The 17,456-nt window shown below is 36.1% G+C and overlaps 2 protein-coding genes across 2 annotated transcripts in view; one reads left to right on the top strand and one right to left on the bottom strand.

Moving 5' to 3' along the window:
* The window catches only part of LOC131944822 (leucine zipper putative tumor suppressor 2 homolog), a 90,746-nt gene extending 74,041 nt beyond the window's left edge, over nucleotides 1–16,705 (bottom strand). Inside the window, exon 1 of the mRNA XM_059305644.1 lies at nucleotides 16,619–16,705. The gene's annotated coding sequence lies outside the window, so the exon portion shown is untranslated. The remainder of the gene's footprint in view (nucleotides 1–16,618) is intronic.
* On the top strand, nucleotides 7,863–12,343 carry LOC131944825 (rhodopsin). The gene is made up of 3 exons (XM_059305653.1): nucleotides 7,863–7,983; nucleotides 8,800–9,808; nucleotides 11,111–12,343. Exons 2-3 carry the CDS (start codon nucleotides 8,835–8,837, stop codon nucleotides 11,829–11,831), a joined length of 1,695 nt encoding a protein of 564 aa, XP_059161636.1. The 5' UTR covers nucleotides 7,863–7,983; nucleotides 8,800–8,834; the 3' UTR covers nucleotides 11,832–12,343.
* Nucleotides 16,706–17,456: the final 751 nt, after the last annotated feature.

The following is a 17,456-nucleotide window of genomic DNA, read 5'->3' as shown; positions in this document are numbered from 1 at the left end:
AATCATAAAGTTTAATCCTTGGTTATGGTGACTGTTACAATGAAGACTACATAAAATTATAGCACATTTCTACTCTTAAGTCGTTGAATAAAGCCAAACATTTGTAGCGTTACACATTTTATGGTGTTTTTTTTTTCTTCTCCTCCGCCCTCCCCGTACCCACCCCAACCCTTATGTCGGATGTTGCGGTGATGTAAATCTTTTTTTTTTTTTTTTTTTTTTTTTTTTTTTTTTTTTGTCCTGTGTTCTATGTATTAAATATTAAACACTATACATCTATACTCAATACAAGTTATACCCCCTCTTTTAACATTGCAAAGATAATATTAGTTGTATCACATAGTGGCATATAATTCAGTTGAATGTCTTGTTTAGTATCAGTGTTTTGTCTTGAAGACTTGACTTTACGAGTGGTAACATCAGGTGTGGTTGATTCAACTTGATGGTTACGCAGTGTGTTAAAATGACAATATTTGTTAATAATAGATCTGATTAAAAACTCTATCTTGAGATCGGTGTATGAAACAATAATATTTTAAAATTTTAGCGTATTAATAATGTTTAAAACAAGTTTCGCCGATAACGCTCAAGCAGATGTATAAATATCCCGTCACCTGCTTGCGATATAAAATACAAAAGCTAGTGTCTTTATTTCGCGTACGTTGCACTTGGAAAAGAGATGGTCTAGCTCACTGTAAAAGACGAATCATCTCCCCTGCTAATGACATCGTAAGGAAGAAACGAGTAGACGATATCTCGCTACTAAAACGTACCAAAAACACTTTTAAAAAATAAAAAAAATAAAAATTACTCAACGTGAAGTTAAAAATAAATTGTCTTCTTCGAGAGAAGGGTGTTGTGTGGAAGTATTTTTCCGACACTGTCTGTTTGATTCATTGTCCTATGCGCAGATACCCATACAATGGGTATTGTGCTCACGGCACACAATGGAAGGTAGCCGCGTGCTTTCGTAGCACTTTAAAAAAAATGCGTAGAGTGAATGACGGCGTATGTTTTGTTAGCTTGTAAAGATTACACCAGAGGGACATTAGTAAATATTTTTTTTAGGGTTTTCTCCCTTTAATTAATTTCAACAGAGTACTAAAAGCTTGTCTTGTGTAACATTACCCTATTTGATGTCTTTAAATGACGCACGACTCGCTCCGCTGAAACGAATCGTCTCCCCTGCTAATGATGTCACAAGGAAGAAACAAGTAGAAGATGTATCGCTACTAAAACCTAACAAATACACATTTAAAATTGTGTTTGCCATCATGGAACACACGGGTGGGAAGGTAGGTCACTACCCTTTCTCCTCCTCATTTTGTTTACAACACGGATACAAAGAGAAAAAAAAATATCGCGCCACCCTGATTGAGACATAAAATACAAAAAAAAAAAAGCGACTTTCTTTATTTCACCTGTTTCACAGCTTGCTCCGCGGAAAAGCTACCTCGCTTATTATCTAACCGCCCATGTGCGTTGGGGTATAGCTATTGCCCTATGCTCAGATACCCATACAATGGGTATTGTGCTCACGGCACACAATAAAAGGCGGTCTCGTGCCTTCGTTGCACTTAAAAAATACATAGAGTGAATGACGCGTGTATGTTTTGCAAGCTTGTAAATATTATACAATAGTATTTTATCGGCTTAGGGAAAATAAAATTAATAAAATTAAACAAGACTTGTTGTGATTTGATTTTAGTTTCATTTGTGTGTGTGTGTGTGTGTGTGTGTGTGTGTGTGTGTGTGTGTGTGTGTGTATGTATGTGTATATGTGAGTCTCAAAAAAACAAAAAAAAAGTGTAAAAATGTCAACGCCAGGACAACAAGTCATAATCAAAATGGACTAATTCAATACATATCTATGAAAAGTAAAAAAATTATAACTTATTACAAGTATAAATGCACAACCATTTTGATAAAAGCTTTTAAGCAAACCTTTCAGTAAATTTAATTGTAGGTACAGCTTTTCTTCTAAACGACATCAGTTGGATTAATATATGCTAGACCCGATTTATTTCTCACTGATTTGAGCTAAAATTTTGATCATAGGAAAATGGTCTTATTTTAAGAGGTTTCAGTGGGGTAGTGATGACTTTAAAAAAATAATAACAGTGTATATAAATATAATATATACCATGCTGGTCATTATCTCACAAATCATAGGGCCGAGTATTAATAAGACAATTGGAAAAAAAAACAATTATAATCATAACAATCAAAATATTTTTCTAAGTCTAACGCTGGTGTAACACATATATTACTTATTAAACCAAACTGCTATTGATCATTTTAATTAGCTATTTAGTCTGACAATTATTTTTAATTAAGACAAAACTTTTATTTTAATAAAATAAACCTAGTTCTGAACCTACATAAAACAATGTAAACACTTAAACAAAGAAGTTTACAAAACTTGAGATTTGAAACATAATCGACTTTTTGTTTACAAAATCAAAAAGACATAACCAAGGGTATTTAGTGTAATTTCTATGTTAAACCATTGACATCCTAAATTACTTTTTAAATTGTTAATGATAATTGATTAATATACTCTTTGATGTCTGACCCTGGTCACTATTTTAGAAAGAAATCGCTGTTTTAAAAACACTAGGAAAACTTAAAACGTCGTGAGACGCGCGCAAAGCACGCGACATGTATTTTTAAATGTAAACAAACGCGCACGGACACTGTTCCATTGTCGCTATGAAATACTTCTGAACCTACATAAATCAATGTAAATACTTAAACAAAGACGTTTACAAAACTTGAGATTTGAAACTTAACGGACTTTTCGTTTCCAAAGACATCACCAAGGGTGTTTAGTGTCATTTCTATGTTAAACCATTGGGATCCTAAATTTACGGGACGCTACTCGTGGTTGTTAACAAGACTGTTCTAGAAAAATTCGACTCTGCCTTCGTTTCTATATTAGTTTTATTTAGTAAAGAGATAACTGTGCCCCTGACAATTATTCTGACCAAATCAATAGGAACTTATATAGTCATGAATGAAGGGGGCAGCGTGGTAGAACTTACGACTGCTAACCCAAAAGTCCCGAATTCGAATCCAGGTTCAAAGACAGTAGACTGTCCCCGAGTCTACCCAACTCTGATGGGTACCTAACTTACGTTAGGGAAAGTAAGGCGGTTGGACATAGTGATGAACACACTATCACTTCATATGCCGAGATCACAGAAAGAAAAAAAATTATTTGTTGATCTTCTATATTAATATTTTTTAGAAAATTATAAAAATATAAACAAAATGTATTTAAATATATATAAGTGGTCGTCAAAATGATGGTTATAGAACCTTAAAAGGTGGTTAAAAAATAAATAAAAAAACAATGAAAACAATGAAAACGTTGTGATTACAACATATGTAAATATTAAAAACCAACAAAGCAAACAGCCACAACAAATAAAGCAATCCCACTTAACATAATTAACACGATTAGACAAAAAACAGGACAAAAACAGACTGATAGTAAATAGTAACGGCTATTTATAGATCAACTGTATGAGAAATATGGCCTATTGTAAAGCAAGCCTAGCTGAATAAATTATTTTTAATGACTATTTAAACATATCTTTCAACAAAAAAAATCGATACTCTATTGTTTGTCGTCGCGGCCGTAAAGGAGCGTCACGGAAGACAATAGGAGGAGGGGAACACCTGCTCCAGCTGGAGTATTTTACTATATAACATGTCTGCTCTGGCTGCTCAATATTTTACTATATAAACATGTCTGCACAAAATCGACCCAAACACGACCTACTATACTACTGTTAGAGTCCCATCAAACTACTACGTCTAAATAATAATTTAACAGCAGGTACAACAAAGGCTGTCCATTGTTTACATGTCATTTTACCATAAAACTAAAAAGTTTATCCTATGTGGTCTTCAATTGAAATGTATGTTCTTTACATATTTCATTGCAACTCCACACAGATGTTGCAATCAGTTTAGGTGTTTCAAAAACTATATATAACGAGCCATTATGTTGTCTAATGTATTGTATTCTCTAAATAAAAATATGAAAGGGAAAAAATGTAATAGCCTACATTTAAAAACTTGAAAGCAGAAGTTTTTGTATCATGATATTGTTTTAACGCCTTCAAGTTTGAGAGTTTAAAAAAAAAACACCCTGCAACCAACGACACGTTTCTAACCGTGGGAAAATAGCGATAAAGATTTTTTTAAACACATAAGACATCTGGTAAAAGTCGTACCCAGCCGTCTTCTCGCTACATTTTTTTTTAAAGGAAAGCATCGCACAAGCGCGAATAGAGAGAATTAAAACAGCATAAAAAGAAGGCATCAGTCTCAAGCGTTACACACTGAGATAGCGTTTATAGGCGGGGGACACTAGAGGAAGCAGAAAGTTAAGGCACACCCGCCTCCTGCAGCTTTGGCATCTACAGACTTAATTACGACAAGATACGACAGATAGTGGCATGGGCAATCAGCATTAGGCTGTCTCTAAAAGCTACTTTAGTTTAAGGTGGTAAATTAATGGACATCTACAGACTTAATTACGACAAGATACGACAGAGAGTGGCATGGGCAATCAGCATATGGCTGTCTCTAAAAGCTACTTTAATGTGGTAAATTAATGGACATCTACAGACTTAATTACGACAAGATACGACAGAGAGTGGCATGGGCAATCAGCATTAGGCTGTCTCTAAAAGCTACTTTAATGTGGTAAATTAATGGACATCTACAGACTTAATTACGACAAGATACGACAGATAGTGGCATGGGCAATCAGCATATGGCTGTCTCTAAAAGCTACTTTAAGGTGGTAAATTAATGGACATCTACATACTTAGTTACGGCAAGATACGACAGATAGTGGCATGGGCAATCAGCATATGGCTGTCTCTAAAAGCTACTTTAGTTTAAGGTAGTAAATTAATGGACATCTACATACTTAGTTACGGCAAGATACGACAGATAGTGGCATGGGCAATCAGCATTAGGCTGTCTCTAAAAGCTACTTTAGTTTAAGGTGGTAAATTAATGGACATCTAAATACGGCTAGATACGACATGGGCAGTCAGCGTCAAAAGCTACTTTCGTTTAAGGTGGTAAATTATAAAAATAAATTGTGAAACACAGCAAAACCAAAATATTGTTTACGTACATATAGTCACAGTCTACAACCACGAAATATTTTTATTAATTTATTATGATACACAATCTGTTCTCATAGGTATCATAATGGTGGGGTCGTGTAATTTAAAGGACACGCTATTTATTCACTAAAAACACGGCGCGACCAGGCAATATTTTCTAACACACCCACGCCAAAAGGTTAGACAGATCGGATTGTCCAGTGATTTAAATTTTCCTATTGATTCCAGCTCACGCGCTCATATGCTAATGTACCTGGGCCCATCCAGCCTGCTTTCAATGCATTAATAATCCCGCCCAATAACCTTATGTACTCCTATTATTTGCTTTTGGCATCTAAAATATTGGGCTTGGGCCGCTGTGTAGAGGGAAGTAACTCTAAAACAAAGCTGTCAATAGCATTAACTGAATTTTATTCGGTCAGCGATCTAACATTATGCAGCGCTGGATTCTGAATAATTTTCACTAAGTCCACGCGAACTAATTGACGTTATATCAACAGATTATACTGTCTTCGTTCATTTACAATTCAAACAGCGATTACGTGTGCATATGTTAACAGGTTTAATTGGCACTGCAGCTGTTTGATAAATTATTGTGGGTTTAAAGATTGACACAGACTAGTAATGTGATTGGAAGACAAACATTCTGTCATATGATTTTACCTAATCGTGAAGAAATATCACACTCGATATAAACCATTTGACTAGATCACGTTCTAGAAACCTGACATTTTGTGTCAGCCACATTTCTAGAAATCTGACTTTCTGTGACAATAAATTTTCTAGAAACCTGACATTTTGTGACAGCCACATTTCTATAAACCTGACATTTTGTGTCAGCCACATTTCTAGAAATCTGACTTTCTGTGACAATAAATTTTCTAGAAACCTGACATTTTGTGTCAGCCACATTTCTATAAACCTGACATTTTGTGAGCCACATTTCTAGACACCTGACATTTTGTGAGACACTTTCTGTGACAATAAATTTTCTAGAAACCTGACATTTTGTGACAATGAATTGCGAGAAATTTAGACACAATGCTTCCAAAAGGGTTTTCACATATTGTTGATTTAATTAAATGTTGATCTAATTAACACAAAATTAAGAAATAAACAGAAACTAATAGAGCAAGTCATGCATTTTATTTTTTACGTACCCACTACTACCGTTTTTTTTGTTCCCCACCGGCCTACAAAGACTCATATAAATATTTAATCTTTTAAATTTTTTTGTTTTGCAAACGCCATAAAAAAATCTATTAGTGGACTCATCAATGTGGACACATTTTTCTCGACAAACGTCCCTACAAGCAGCAGGCAAAATCAAACAACCTTAAAAACTCCAGCCCACGGGATACATTTCTTAGTGGCACCCACTCTCCAACCTAGCATTCATTTTATCTTAGCTTTAGTAATACATCATGGGAAACATGAGCCGGGCCAAGGTCAGGGTTATCAGGTAAGGAAAGAAAGATAAGCGAGGTCTTATACATTATTATCGCAATATCTAGGCCTATGACTTACATCGGAAAGACGAGGGCAGGAAGAAATTACCGATTACAGATTGGTGGTCAGTAGTTTAAGATAGGTTTTGCATAACTCGGGGAGGGGTGCTAACATTATTTCACTCAAATGTATTATATGTTTCTTTGCCAATTAATTTTCTCCTTTTATTAGGTCTTCAATATTTATCTGTATATTATTATGCTAATTCACCCGTTTTGTTCGAAAGCCATCAAAGTATCATGGAACAATTATCTGATGCCATATCTCTTACCATTGTTACCATTCATCAAGTGCTAAATATAGAAATATTAAGGAAAACATAACTTTTAAAATTTGTTTGGAACATTTTAAAAAATTAGGTAAGAACTGTCTGGTTCTGGGTAAGCGACATACGTCGGTTTCGAAGTTGAATTATGGATATTTAAATCGTACACACTCGTTAAATAGGAGAACAGGGCATAACACTTATTTAATTTAATCAAATAGTAATTTAAAAATTATCTTTTAAAAGTTGAATAACGGTGAAAGTTTAAAGAATAAGTAAACATCAACAAAATACCAGCACGTCTTTCGTTTTAATTTACATTTTTTAAAGGGGGGAGTAAACCGAGGTTTAAAATCAATAGGTTATGTAAGGATGAGTTATCTCTCTTTATGTAAGTAATAAAACAGCAATGTACTCTACTGTTACAGTAATACACACTTGCATCTCCATCTATTACACTTACTGTGTCACTGCCCTGGTCTAACCTTTAACCCCAGTAAAGGGAATTGGTAACGATCCCCCCACACCCTGTTGTTAACCATTTCGAGGACATTGTCACGTCTCGCCGCTCCGATTCCCCTCGTTACTCAAGTGGACGTGTGACTGACAGAGCGGAAGACGGTCGGCCCATTTTAACATCAGACAACGATAAGAGCAAAATTCCCCGGTTAATTAAATGCTGAGGAGCTGTAACTAGCCAGGGATAGTGGGCTATCAGGAGAGGGATGGGGTGCGGGGTACGGAGAAGGGTCTTATCGATTCCATTCAAGTAATGTCCAAAAATCTCTGTCATGAAATATTGGTTGATACAACAACGGCCTATGTCAGGGCGAATCAATATTTACACATATTTTTTTTGGTGGGATACAAAACACTAACATTGAAGCACCAAATGTGTCCACAGAAAAACGGAAGCGGATGTAGGTGTCGACAGATAAACAGAAGCCTTGTGTGTTCTTTTTGAGACGATACATTGGAGCTGATGACTTCCTAGTTCGTGTTTACCTTCCTACTGGCGCTTTCTTCAACAGACCGCTGGTTCGTTAGTCAAACAAGGTGCTCGATATTGTATAGGCTACTGTTTCTTTATTGACGTCAGTAGGTCATTGATTAGCCATATCATATTGGCTTACAAAAATAGACTGAGACTTGATAATATTAAATTCAGCCCGTTTTCTCATTAATTTAACCGAACCTAAGCCGTGTATAATTTAAAAAAAAAAAACTTAATATAAATAATTCAAACAAATTTTCATATTGAGACAGGGCAATGATACATTGGTTATAGTACATATCACGAAGCCAGAAGGGAAAGAAACAAAGATATTCCTTATAATATGATTTACACTTTACGTAATACTAGATATTCGAATACGGCTTAAGAAAAACGAATTTTTATTACAAAGAACGAATAAAAAAAAACGAAAACATACCGTATTTAAATATGCTTTAGAATATGATACAGTTGGATTATATTTCAAGACCACCCTAAGTAGTATGTGGACGGTGCTCCCCTAACTCTTCTCCCAAGTTCTACACTAGTAATTTTACTAATTAGTGAATTTCTTTATCTTAACTCGCACGATAAAAAAACTAACTTTAAAAAATGTGGCCAACAATATCTACTTCCTTAAGTTCATGTTGTCTAACCCCGTTTCAACCTTTAAATAAAAAAAAATAAATAAACTAAAATACAATCATTATAACTAACAAATGGTAAAAATAAATAATTCGGTGAACAGATTTTATGTAACATTAGATTCCCAGCTGTATGGGCGAGTTGTATACCGCATACATGTTACATATCCATTTTCAGATTCCACTAGTATGGGCGAGCTGCACACATCATAAATGTTAAACATCTATTTTCAGATTCCACTAGTATGGGCGAGCTGCACACATCATAAATGTCCCGGCCCGAACGTCTATTCCCCCCTCCGGCCTACTCAACCAGGCCGCCCCGCGACCCAGAGGACGACCTGTTGGAGGCCCGGCTAGACTCGCCCAACCCGGACATCGAACTCGCCTACCGCATCTTTTCTCTCGTCTGCTTCATGTACACCCCCATCATCGTCGTGACCAACATCTTCTTCTTCCTGGCCATCGTCATGTACCCCGGGTTCAAGACGAGCCTGAACGTTCTGTTGATGAACCTGGCCATCGCCAACCTGCTGATGGGCTTCTACTGTGTCCCCCTGTTCGGCTCCAGCTACACAACCACGGCCAGGAAAGAGCTGCTCGGCAGTAAAGTAGGCTGTCTCATACGGTTCTCCTCCTTCATAACCTCGGCCGGCGGATCGTTATGGTCCTTGTTTTTCATCACCATCGAACAGTATCTGTACCTGAGCAAACCACTTTGCCACCAGAAAAAGATCAGCATAGAGAAGATGCTGCTCTTCATCGTCTTCTTTTGGAGCATAGCACTGGCTGTCGGATCTCTTCCGTTGGTAGGGTTCAACAATTTCGAGGAGGCGCTCAAGAACGACATCGCAACTGAGAACTGCAACTTTTTCCGTACGTTATCTAAAGTTTTTCTGTACGCCACGTTCATAGGCCCAAGTATGGGCAGCCTTGCCGTATCCACTCTCATAAGCATAAAAAATCTGGTCAAAATAAGATGGAGACCACCCGCTCAGGAAAACGACATTGCTAAAATAGAAAAACCAACACACGGCCGCTCCATCCACGCTAAATTGACGGTGTTTCTGCTGGCTGCCTCACTCATGCTATGGTCCCCCTTCATGGTCGTCATTTACATGCAGCAATTCGAAAAGGCTTCGGCGGCACATTTAGAAATATCAAAAACAATATCTCTTCTTCTAGGGTTTACAAACCCGTTAATGTGCTTGCCAATCTTCGCCATCTTCAGTGAAGAACACAGGTACGTGTAAAATGGAAATTATTCTTGAAAACTATTTTATCCTGAAATTATACCCCCAATTAGAACATATATTATTGGATTGTGTTTAGAAGGAAAAGCGATATACGATACCTATTTTTCCGGATATATCAGCCAGCTAAAATCACCACCAGAGTTGTTACTATACTATGCACGCGCATATGTAATACATTTGAGTTCAGCCTAGGGTAGATTATTATTAAAATTTACCATCAATTTAACTGCCGTTGCCTTAATGTGGTTTACGTCCTCTAATGCAAGCTATGTGACATTTAAAAAAAAAGCATTATGCCAATATTCCAGTAGCTGGTCACTTTGAAATGAAGAAACACAACATAAAGAGATTTTTGTGCTACCGCTGTCCGATACGGCGACTCAGAAACGCGGTTCATACTAGGTTTTGTCTTTTTTGTTTAGATGACCTTGGGTCGAAACACCCACCGTACTTGTAGTTTTTATTACTACTAGGTACGTGTATGGCCACATGCTGACCACAGACTAATGCTACATGTTTTTATTACTACTAGGTACGTGTATGGCTACATGCTGACCACAGACTAATGCTACATGTTTTTATAACTACTAGGTACGTGTATGGCTACATGCTGACCACAGACTAACGCTACATGTTTTTATAACTACTAGGTACGTGTGTGGCCACATGCTGACCACAGACTAACGCTACATGTTTTTATTACTACTAGGTACGTGTATGGCCACATGCTGACCACAAACACTACATGTTTTTATTACTACTAGGTACGTGTATGGCCACATGCTGACCACAGACTAACGCTACATGTTTTTATTACTACTAGGTACGTGTATGGCCATATGCTGACCACAGACTAATGCTACATGTTTTTATTACTACTAGGTACGTGTATGGCCACATGCTGACCACAGACTAATGCTACATGTTTTTATTACTACTAGGTACGTGTATGGCCACACCACAGACTAATGCTACATGTTTTTATTACTACTAGGTACGTGTATGGCCACATGCTGACCACAGACTAATGCTACATGTTTTTATTACTACTAGGTACGTGTATGGCCATATGCTGACCACAGACTAATGCTACATGTTTTTATTACTACTAGGTACGTGTATGGCCACATGCTGACCACAGACTATTGCTACATGTTTTTATTACTACTAGGTACGTGTATGGCCACATGCTGACCACAGACTATTGCTACATGTTTTTATTACTACTAGGTACGTGTATGGCCACATGCTGACCACAGACTAACGCTACATGTTTTTATTACTACTAGGTACGTGTATGGCCACATGCTGACCACAAGACCGTGCAAGTGGCACAGTACGCTCATCAACGCCTACTGCGAGTACCTGTGCAAACCCGTCAAGGCTCCCAGAAACAGGCTCGGGGAGCAGGACCAAGCTGCCAGGGTAGAGAAGAACCGCTTCGTCCCCAACCTGTCTATAATACCCGAGTCTACGGCGGGCGAAGAGGCCGAGAGCGAAGCGCACGGCTCTTCCGCGGGCAGCGAACCACTCGTCGAGAAGACCGAGTCCAACGTGGACCAGAACAACACCAGCAAAAAAAGTCACGTGAGTGTGCAGTTCAAAGACAGCGATCCCCCCGCCAAGTCCTCCAAGGAAGAGGGGACGACCGTGGTCAGAAGGAGCCGTCAGTCGGCAAAAAGTGTGGAGACGATACTGAGCATCATCTTTAAAGGCCGCGCCACGCTGACAGAAGCGGAGAGCAAGAGCAAGAAGAGCGACGACTTCAAGATGAGCAGCGGGGCGGCCAGACAGCTGCAGGAGCTGGAGAGGGAAGCCGAGAAGTGGATGGGGACCAGCGTCGACCCGCACCAGGAGAAAAGCGGCAGCGACAGCCAGGGTGACAGCAGCTTCGCCACCGCTAGTCAGGGAACAGAAGACAGCACAGCCAGTGGCGGGGAGGCGGGTGGGAAGTCTAGGGCCAGCAAGGTTTCGGGGAAGGCTTACATTGGACTGGAGGAGCGGGATTAGAGGGACGCGACCACATGATGTTTTACTATATTGTTTCAAGCACTTTGATAATCAGTTGAATTTTTGTTAGAGGTTGTGTTCAATTTGAAAGACCAGTTGCCTTGGTACAAGCGTTACTGGTTCAGACATTTTGTAGTTTATTTTCTCCTTGACTTAACTAATGGACTGCTGCTTCACCTTGTTTAAATACTATATGATTTTTAACACTGTGATTGACTGAAAGAGTAAATATTTACCAGCTTTGAGTTAGGGGTGGTCCAGAAATTCGTCTATAAATAAAGAAAAACCCACACCACAACAACTACCTCCCGCCTTCTAATCCACAAATCTAACTTTTTTTTTAAATTTATTTTTTAATTAAAATAAATAAAATGTATATTCTGTCACATTTCTTCTAAACTTCCATATCTTCATGTCACCATTAACTAAGTACAAACTCTCAGCTTTCTAATGCTTATGATGTTTTACGTACATTTTTAACTTTCTTTTAATAAACAGTTGTCATTGCTTTATTGGGTATTAAAAACTGATCTAAAGTGGTTTTTAACACGAGATCTTTCATAAACTCGCTAATTTTTAACTGGTAAACGAGTGTAAACCGATAACTTAGTTTCTTACTGGCTGTGACAAAACTAATGTGTAACCACGCTGTTTTACACAGTTCATTTTAAAAATCGATTCCTCTGAACATGACTGGACAGGGAAAAAATGCACAATGAACATTTCAATCTAGAGGTAAGGGACCCCTTTGAAAATGTATCGGGCCTCTCAGACACAGCCAGTCCACCCCTCGCTCTGAGTACAAGTAAAGGTATTTAATCAGGGAACAGTTTCAACGTTTATTTCTACATTTATGTTTTACAGCGTGGATTACATAGTGAATACTTTGGTAGTCTGGTGGGGAGTTCATATACTGGGTAACCAAAAGTTTCGGGAAAATTATTGTGTAGCCTCTACTGGAGTTAAAACACATCTGTACATTTGGAAATGGATGTAGAAAAGAAGCCGTCATAAAAAAAAAACCCTTGGTATTGGTAAGTCCACCAAGCTTGTTCATATGGTTCAGGACACAGAAATGGCAAGGTGATGTCACAATAAAAATGTGTTCATTAATCTAATAACTAATATTGACCCTGATTCGCTAACATTTTCAGTGTTAAATCAACCTAAAAAGCCAGAAGTTAACACTAACAGTTGCTACGTAATGTTTTTATTTAACTTGCTTTCTGGTGATTAATGCTTAACCTACTTCAAGCCTTTGGCTGTCGTGCTTAGTCATGGGTCACTTTTAGCTGATTAATTTTTTCAACCTTGAGACGTGGGTCAAGACCCGATGACAATGCAATCTGACATAAAATTAATTAAGTTACTCGAATGTTTATTAAAAATTTCGCAATTTTCGTGTAAAGGGATGCAACTCAATAATATATTTGAAATAAATCAACCTAGCATGGTTACATCCCTTTATTTGTGTCAAGTGGGAAAACATTTCTTTACACATTTATTAAAAATGCTTTTGAAAAATAAATTTCTGATTGATGTATAAATGTATAATATTAATTCAAATTTATATAATTTGATAGTTGACCTATATAAATCATATACATATACATTACAAGCCATTACCGGCCAGGCTTTGGTCCAGCCATGTCCAAATGTAAATGTTAATGCAGTTTGTTTACAAAATGTTTAGAGAAAAATTAAAGAGTATTACACAATGCTATGATAGAACAGCAAGTGATTCTAAAAATTAACCTACACATCACCTGCTTTTCCTCATTATCACGTTTTGTTACACAAATAAGATAAGCATCGAGGTAAAAACCATTAAACAGAAAACTGCTTTTAATTTACTTTCTCCCTCATAGTGAGCGACAACCCCATATGATACAATTAAAATATACAAACATAAAATATCAGAATAGTATGATGTAAGAGTATACAGCTTTTTACACAGTAATAGCAAACAATTGCAAAGCAGAACATTAATGTAGACTAAAAAACAATTTCAAAATATAATAAATTGTAACAGACCATTGTACACATACAGCATACTCTATATCTAGTACAACAATATAACTAACCAGTATGTATTAAATGTTAAATTATATGCATGGAAATGCCAATAATAATAATAGCCAACATAAAATAAGCATATAACCAAAATTCAACCTAATATGTAAGACGATACCCTACCATACCCCCACCTGGTCATTAGTCCCGAGATCAATTACCTCCTCTCAATTACTAACATGTGTTATTACACTGCAAAATACATATTATACCAGTTACATTATACCAATGCCTACCCCTTTCTTTACCCATAACCTCCTCCAAATTCCTAAACCTGTTTCTAACCAAAACCAAATGCTTATCCAAAATCTTCAATCCATCATCTTTATTATTATATCCTATCATTACCGCTAATTGGTGTGTTACCATTACCCTGACAGATGGGTAACTGTCAGGGGGTAGGTAATGTTTTTGGGTCCCGGTAATGTCTTGGAATGTGGGTAATTGACAGGGGGTAATGACAGTAAAATGACCGGGGGGCTAATTAATGGGAGGGGAGTGTTGTCAAAATCCCTTTTTAAGCGCCTCCTAACCCATTGTGTAATGTTACATAACATCTTCTTAGGCATCTATATTGTTGAGACAAGAAAACATGTCGATGTTCAGATTTTGAATATTTAAAATAGAATCTAAATACAATCTTTTTTTAAAAATCTAAACTAGAACAAAAATTATTTTTTTCAAAGAACAACATACAAAACTCCATAAAAAAAAATGTCTTGCAAATTGTGTCTCGCTATTTACCAGTGATTCTGCAGATTTATCTGGCATTTTCTTTTCGCAATTTACTAACACCCTGGGCAATGAGTATACACTCTATATTATATAACTATAGAGTATAGAGTGTATAGTATACAGTATAGAAGATCTAGATTATATTTTAAAATTTAAAAGTATAGACTATAGTGTAGTTACATATAGTAGATTCATTCATCAATGGAGGCGAACGAGTTGAGGAGAATCCATCCATCATATTGTTGACATGGATTAAAAACATGCTTTTTTAGATTTTGCAATCAAAGTGACCGGTAAAATAATAAAAAGTAAAAACTTAAGCTTAAGGCTACATTTCTATTTATTTTCATCAAGCCTAAGTTATAACATGATGTTTCACTTTCGTAAGACAAATATTGATTGGCTGTACAGGAACTCCATGATCGATATTTATTTGTTTACAAAACTTTGCAGATAAAGTTTTTAACTACGCCGTGTATGATTTTTTAAATATTTATTTAATGGGCCTCTCAAATACCTTTGGGACTTAACCTGGTCGCTTCTATTGACAATTAGTGAAATACCATAAGGTTAAGTAGTAGGCTAACTAAAAAAAGTTAGTAGATAGTACTTGTAAATCTATCTAGGCTTATATAATAAATATTAAATAATATTATTAATAATATAACTAGTATTATAGTAGATCTATAGCTACTAGACTAACACAACTTCACACTAAAGTGAAGTGTGACTACAGTGTAACTACAGACTATAGGTAATCTATCGTTTTAGGTACGTAAAATCACCCGTGACTAGTAATGTGAAAAACAGGTGACTCCTTAAATTTTAATAATTATTTCACATTTTGAAGAGGGTTTCATTTTGAAAAATACAAAAATGTTTCCTTGTTTCATTTCTGAACCTGTTTTTAAACAATTGAATTAAAACTTTCAGTAATAAATGAAGACTAGCGATGTTACCAACAGATGCAACCATGCTCATTTACTATAGCAGACATCTTGTTTAAGTTTGTTTTCATGTAAACTTATAGCTGATTCAGGGGAAGCCACTCTATTTTACAAATGGCTGCTGTTTATATAGCAAATCTTGCTCGAAACACTGCTGTTTAAAGTTAATTTCTGGCAATATATAATAATATTGGGTAATCTATCGTTTTGGGTACGTAAAATCGCCCGCGGCTATTTATGTACAAAAACGTTACTTCATTGTCAAGGCTTTAATAGAAGTGTATTGTCATACTTTTGTGTCAAATATTATAGATAAATGAATAATAAACCTAAATCAATGGCTAAATATATCGATATAGGCCAGAAATTAACTTTAAACAGCAGTGTCTGAGAGCAAGATTTGCTATATAAACAGCAGCCATTTGTAAAATAGAGTGGCTTCCCCCTGAATCTGGCGCTAAAAGCTTATGAAAATAAAACTTAGACAAGATGGCTGCTATAGTAAATGAGCATGGTTGCATCTGTTGGAAACATCGCTAGTCTTCATTTATTACGGAAAAGTTTTAATTTAATTGTTTAAAAAACAGGTACATAAATGAATCAAGGAAACATTTTTGAATTTTTTAAAACATAAATCTTCCTCAAAATGTAAAATAATTATTAAAATTTAAGGAGTCACCTGTTTTTCACATTACAAATCGCGGGCGATTTTACGTAGGCCCCTACCCAAAACGATAGATTACCTACCTAATATTGATATGTTTAGCCATTGATTTAGGTTTATTATTCATTTATATATAATATTTGACACAACTATATCACAGTATACTTCTATTAAAGCCTTGACAACGAGGTAACTTTTTTGTACATTAGTAGCCGCGGGCGATTTTACGTAGGCCTACCTAAAACGATAGATTACCAGACTGTCACCAGCATTTAATTTTAAAAAAGCTAAATTAAATAAAATCGTAAATAAAAAATTAAATCTAGATTTCAGTTCACTGTTAGAATCTAAGTGTTAACGCTACTTACATAAAAATATTTATTAAAATCGAATTTCCAAAACAGCTTTGACTTTTAAGCCTGTTTGTGTAAAACTTTCAAATCCATCGACGCAGACGCCGAATTTATTACCATGGTATCTTTTGATTCGTAAAGCTACACAGGAAGTTAAAAATGTCAACAAAAGTTTAATTTTTTTTTCTCAAATCATTGCGGTGAATACCTAGTTTTATATCAGCCTTTTAAATGTCCATAGGCTAGCGGTGTAGTTGATACACTACAATAATTTAAATAACGTATTATTTTCTTACCATCCAGTAACTCTGAATATTGGGGTTTATTAAATTAATTTATATCGTCCGATATTTTAAATGTTTAACATTATTGACTTCACAGTGGGAGGTAGGAGGGGATCATTTAAAATTTTTTGAGAGCCGGGTTAAGCAAACTGAAATAAACTCTGATAGTATTATGTACGGACAACCTCGAATTTTAAAATTTAAAAATAATTTGTTTGTCTAGATTGAGTTATACTGTACTGATGCTGCCAGTATAGTGTTCTATTCTAATTCTACACAGCAGATGATAATAGCTCAATTAAAAAAAAAATTAATAACAGGAAGTAGGGACGGTTAAGGCACCATTAGTACTATAACTATTTAGCAATTTATCCGTGATATATTTTTTTGGACCCATGCTTTAGAGCGTATTAAATCAATTGTCTACCCGGTTGCTACTCGTTTTGCCATATCTAATGGTAACTTAACAATAGACTCACTCAGAAACTCAGTGATAACATTACTTTGCATGTTACCTTTAAAAAATTACTCAAAATTTGACAGAAGGCACAGAATTAGATATTGTACTT

The sequence above is a fragment of the Physella acuta genome, unplaced genomic scaffold, assembly GCF_028476545.2.
Source record: "Physella acuta isolate Inbredline_101_S28 unplaced genomic scaffold, ASM2847654v3 ptg000511l, whole genome shotgun sequence".
Lineage (NCBI taxonomy): Eukaryota > Metazoa > Mollusca > Gastropoda > Physidae > Physella > Physella acuta.
This window is presented reverse-complemented; position numbering and strand designations above follow the sequence as displayed.

Bases quoted from the DNA above. Each gene is read 5' to 3' on its own strand.
- LOC131944825 (XM_059305653.1), top strand. From the start codon at position 8,835: ATGTCCCGGCCCGAACGTCTATTCCCCCCTCCGGCCTACTCAACCAGG. The intron at 9,809-11,110 runs GTACGTGTAAAA...TATTACTACTAG, and splicing joins ATCTTCAGTGAAGAACACAG to GTACGTGTATGGCCACATGC.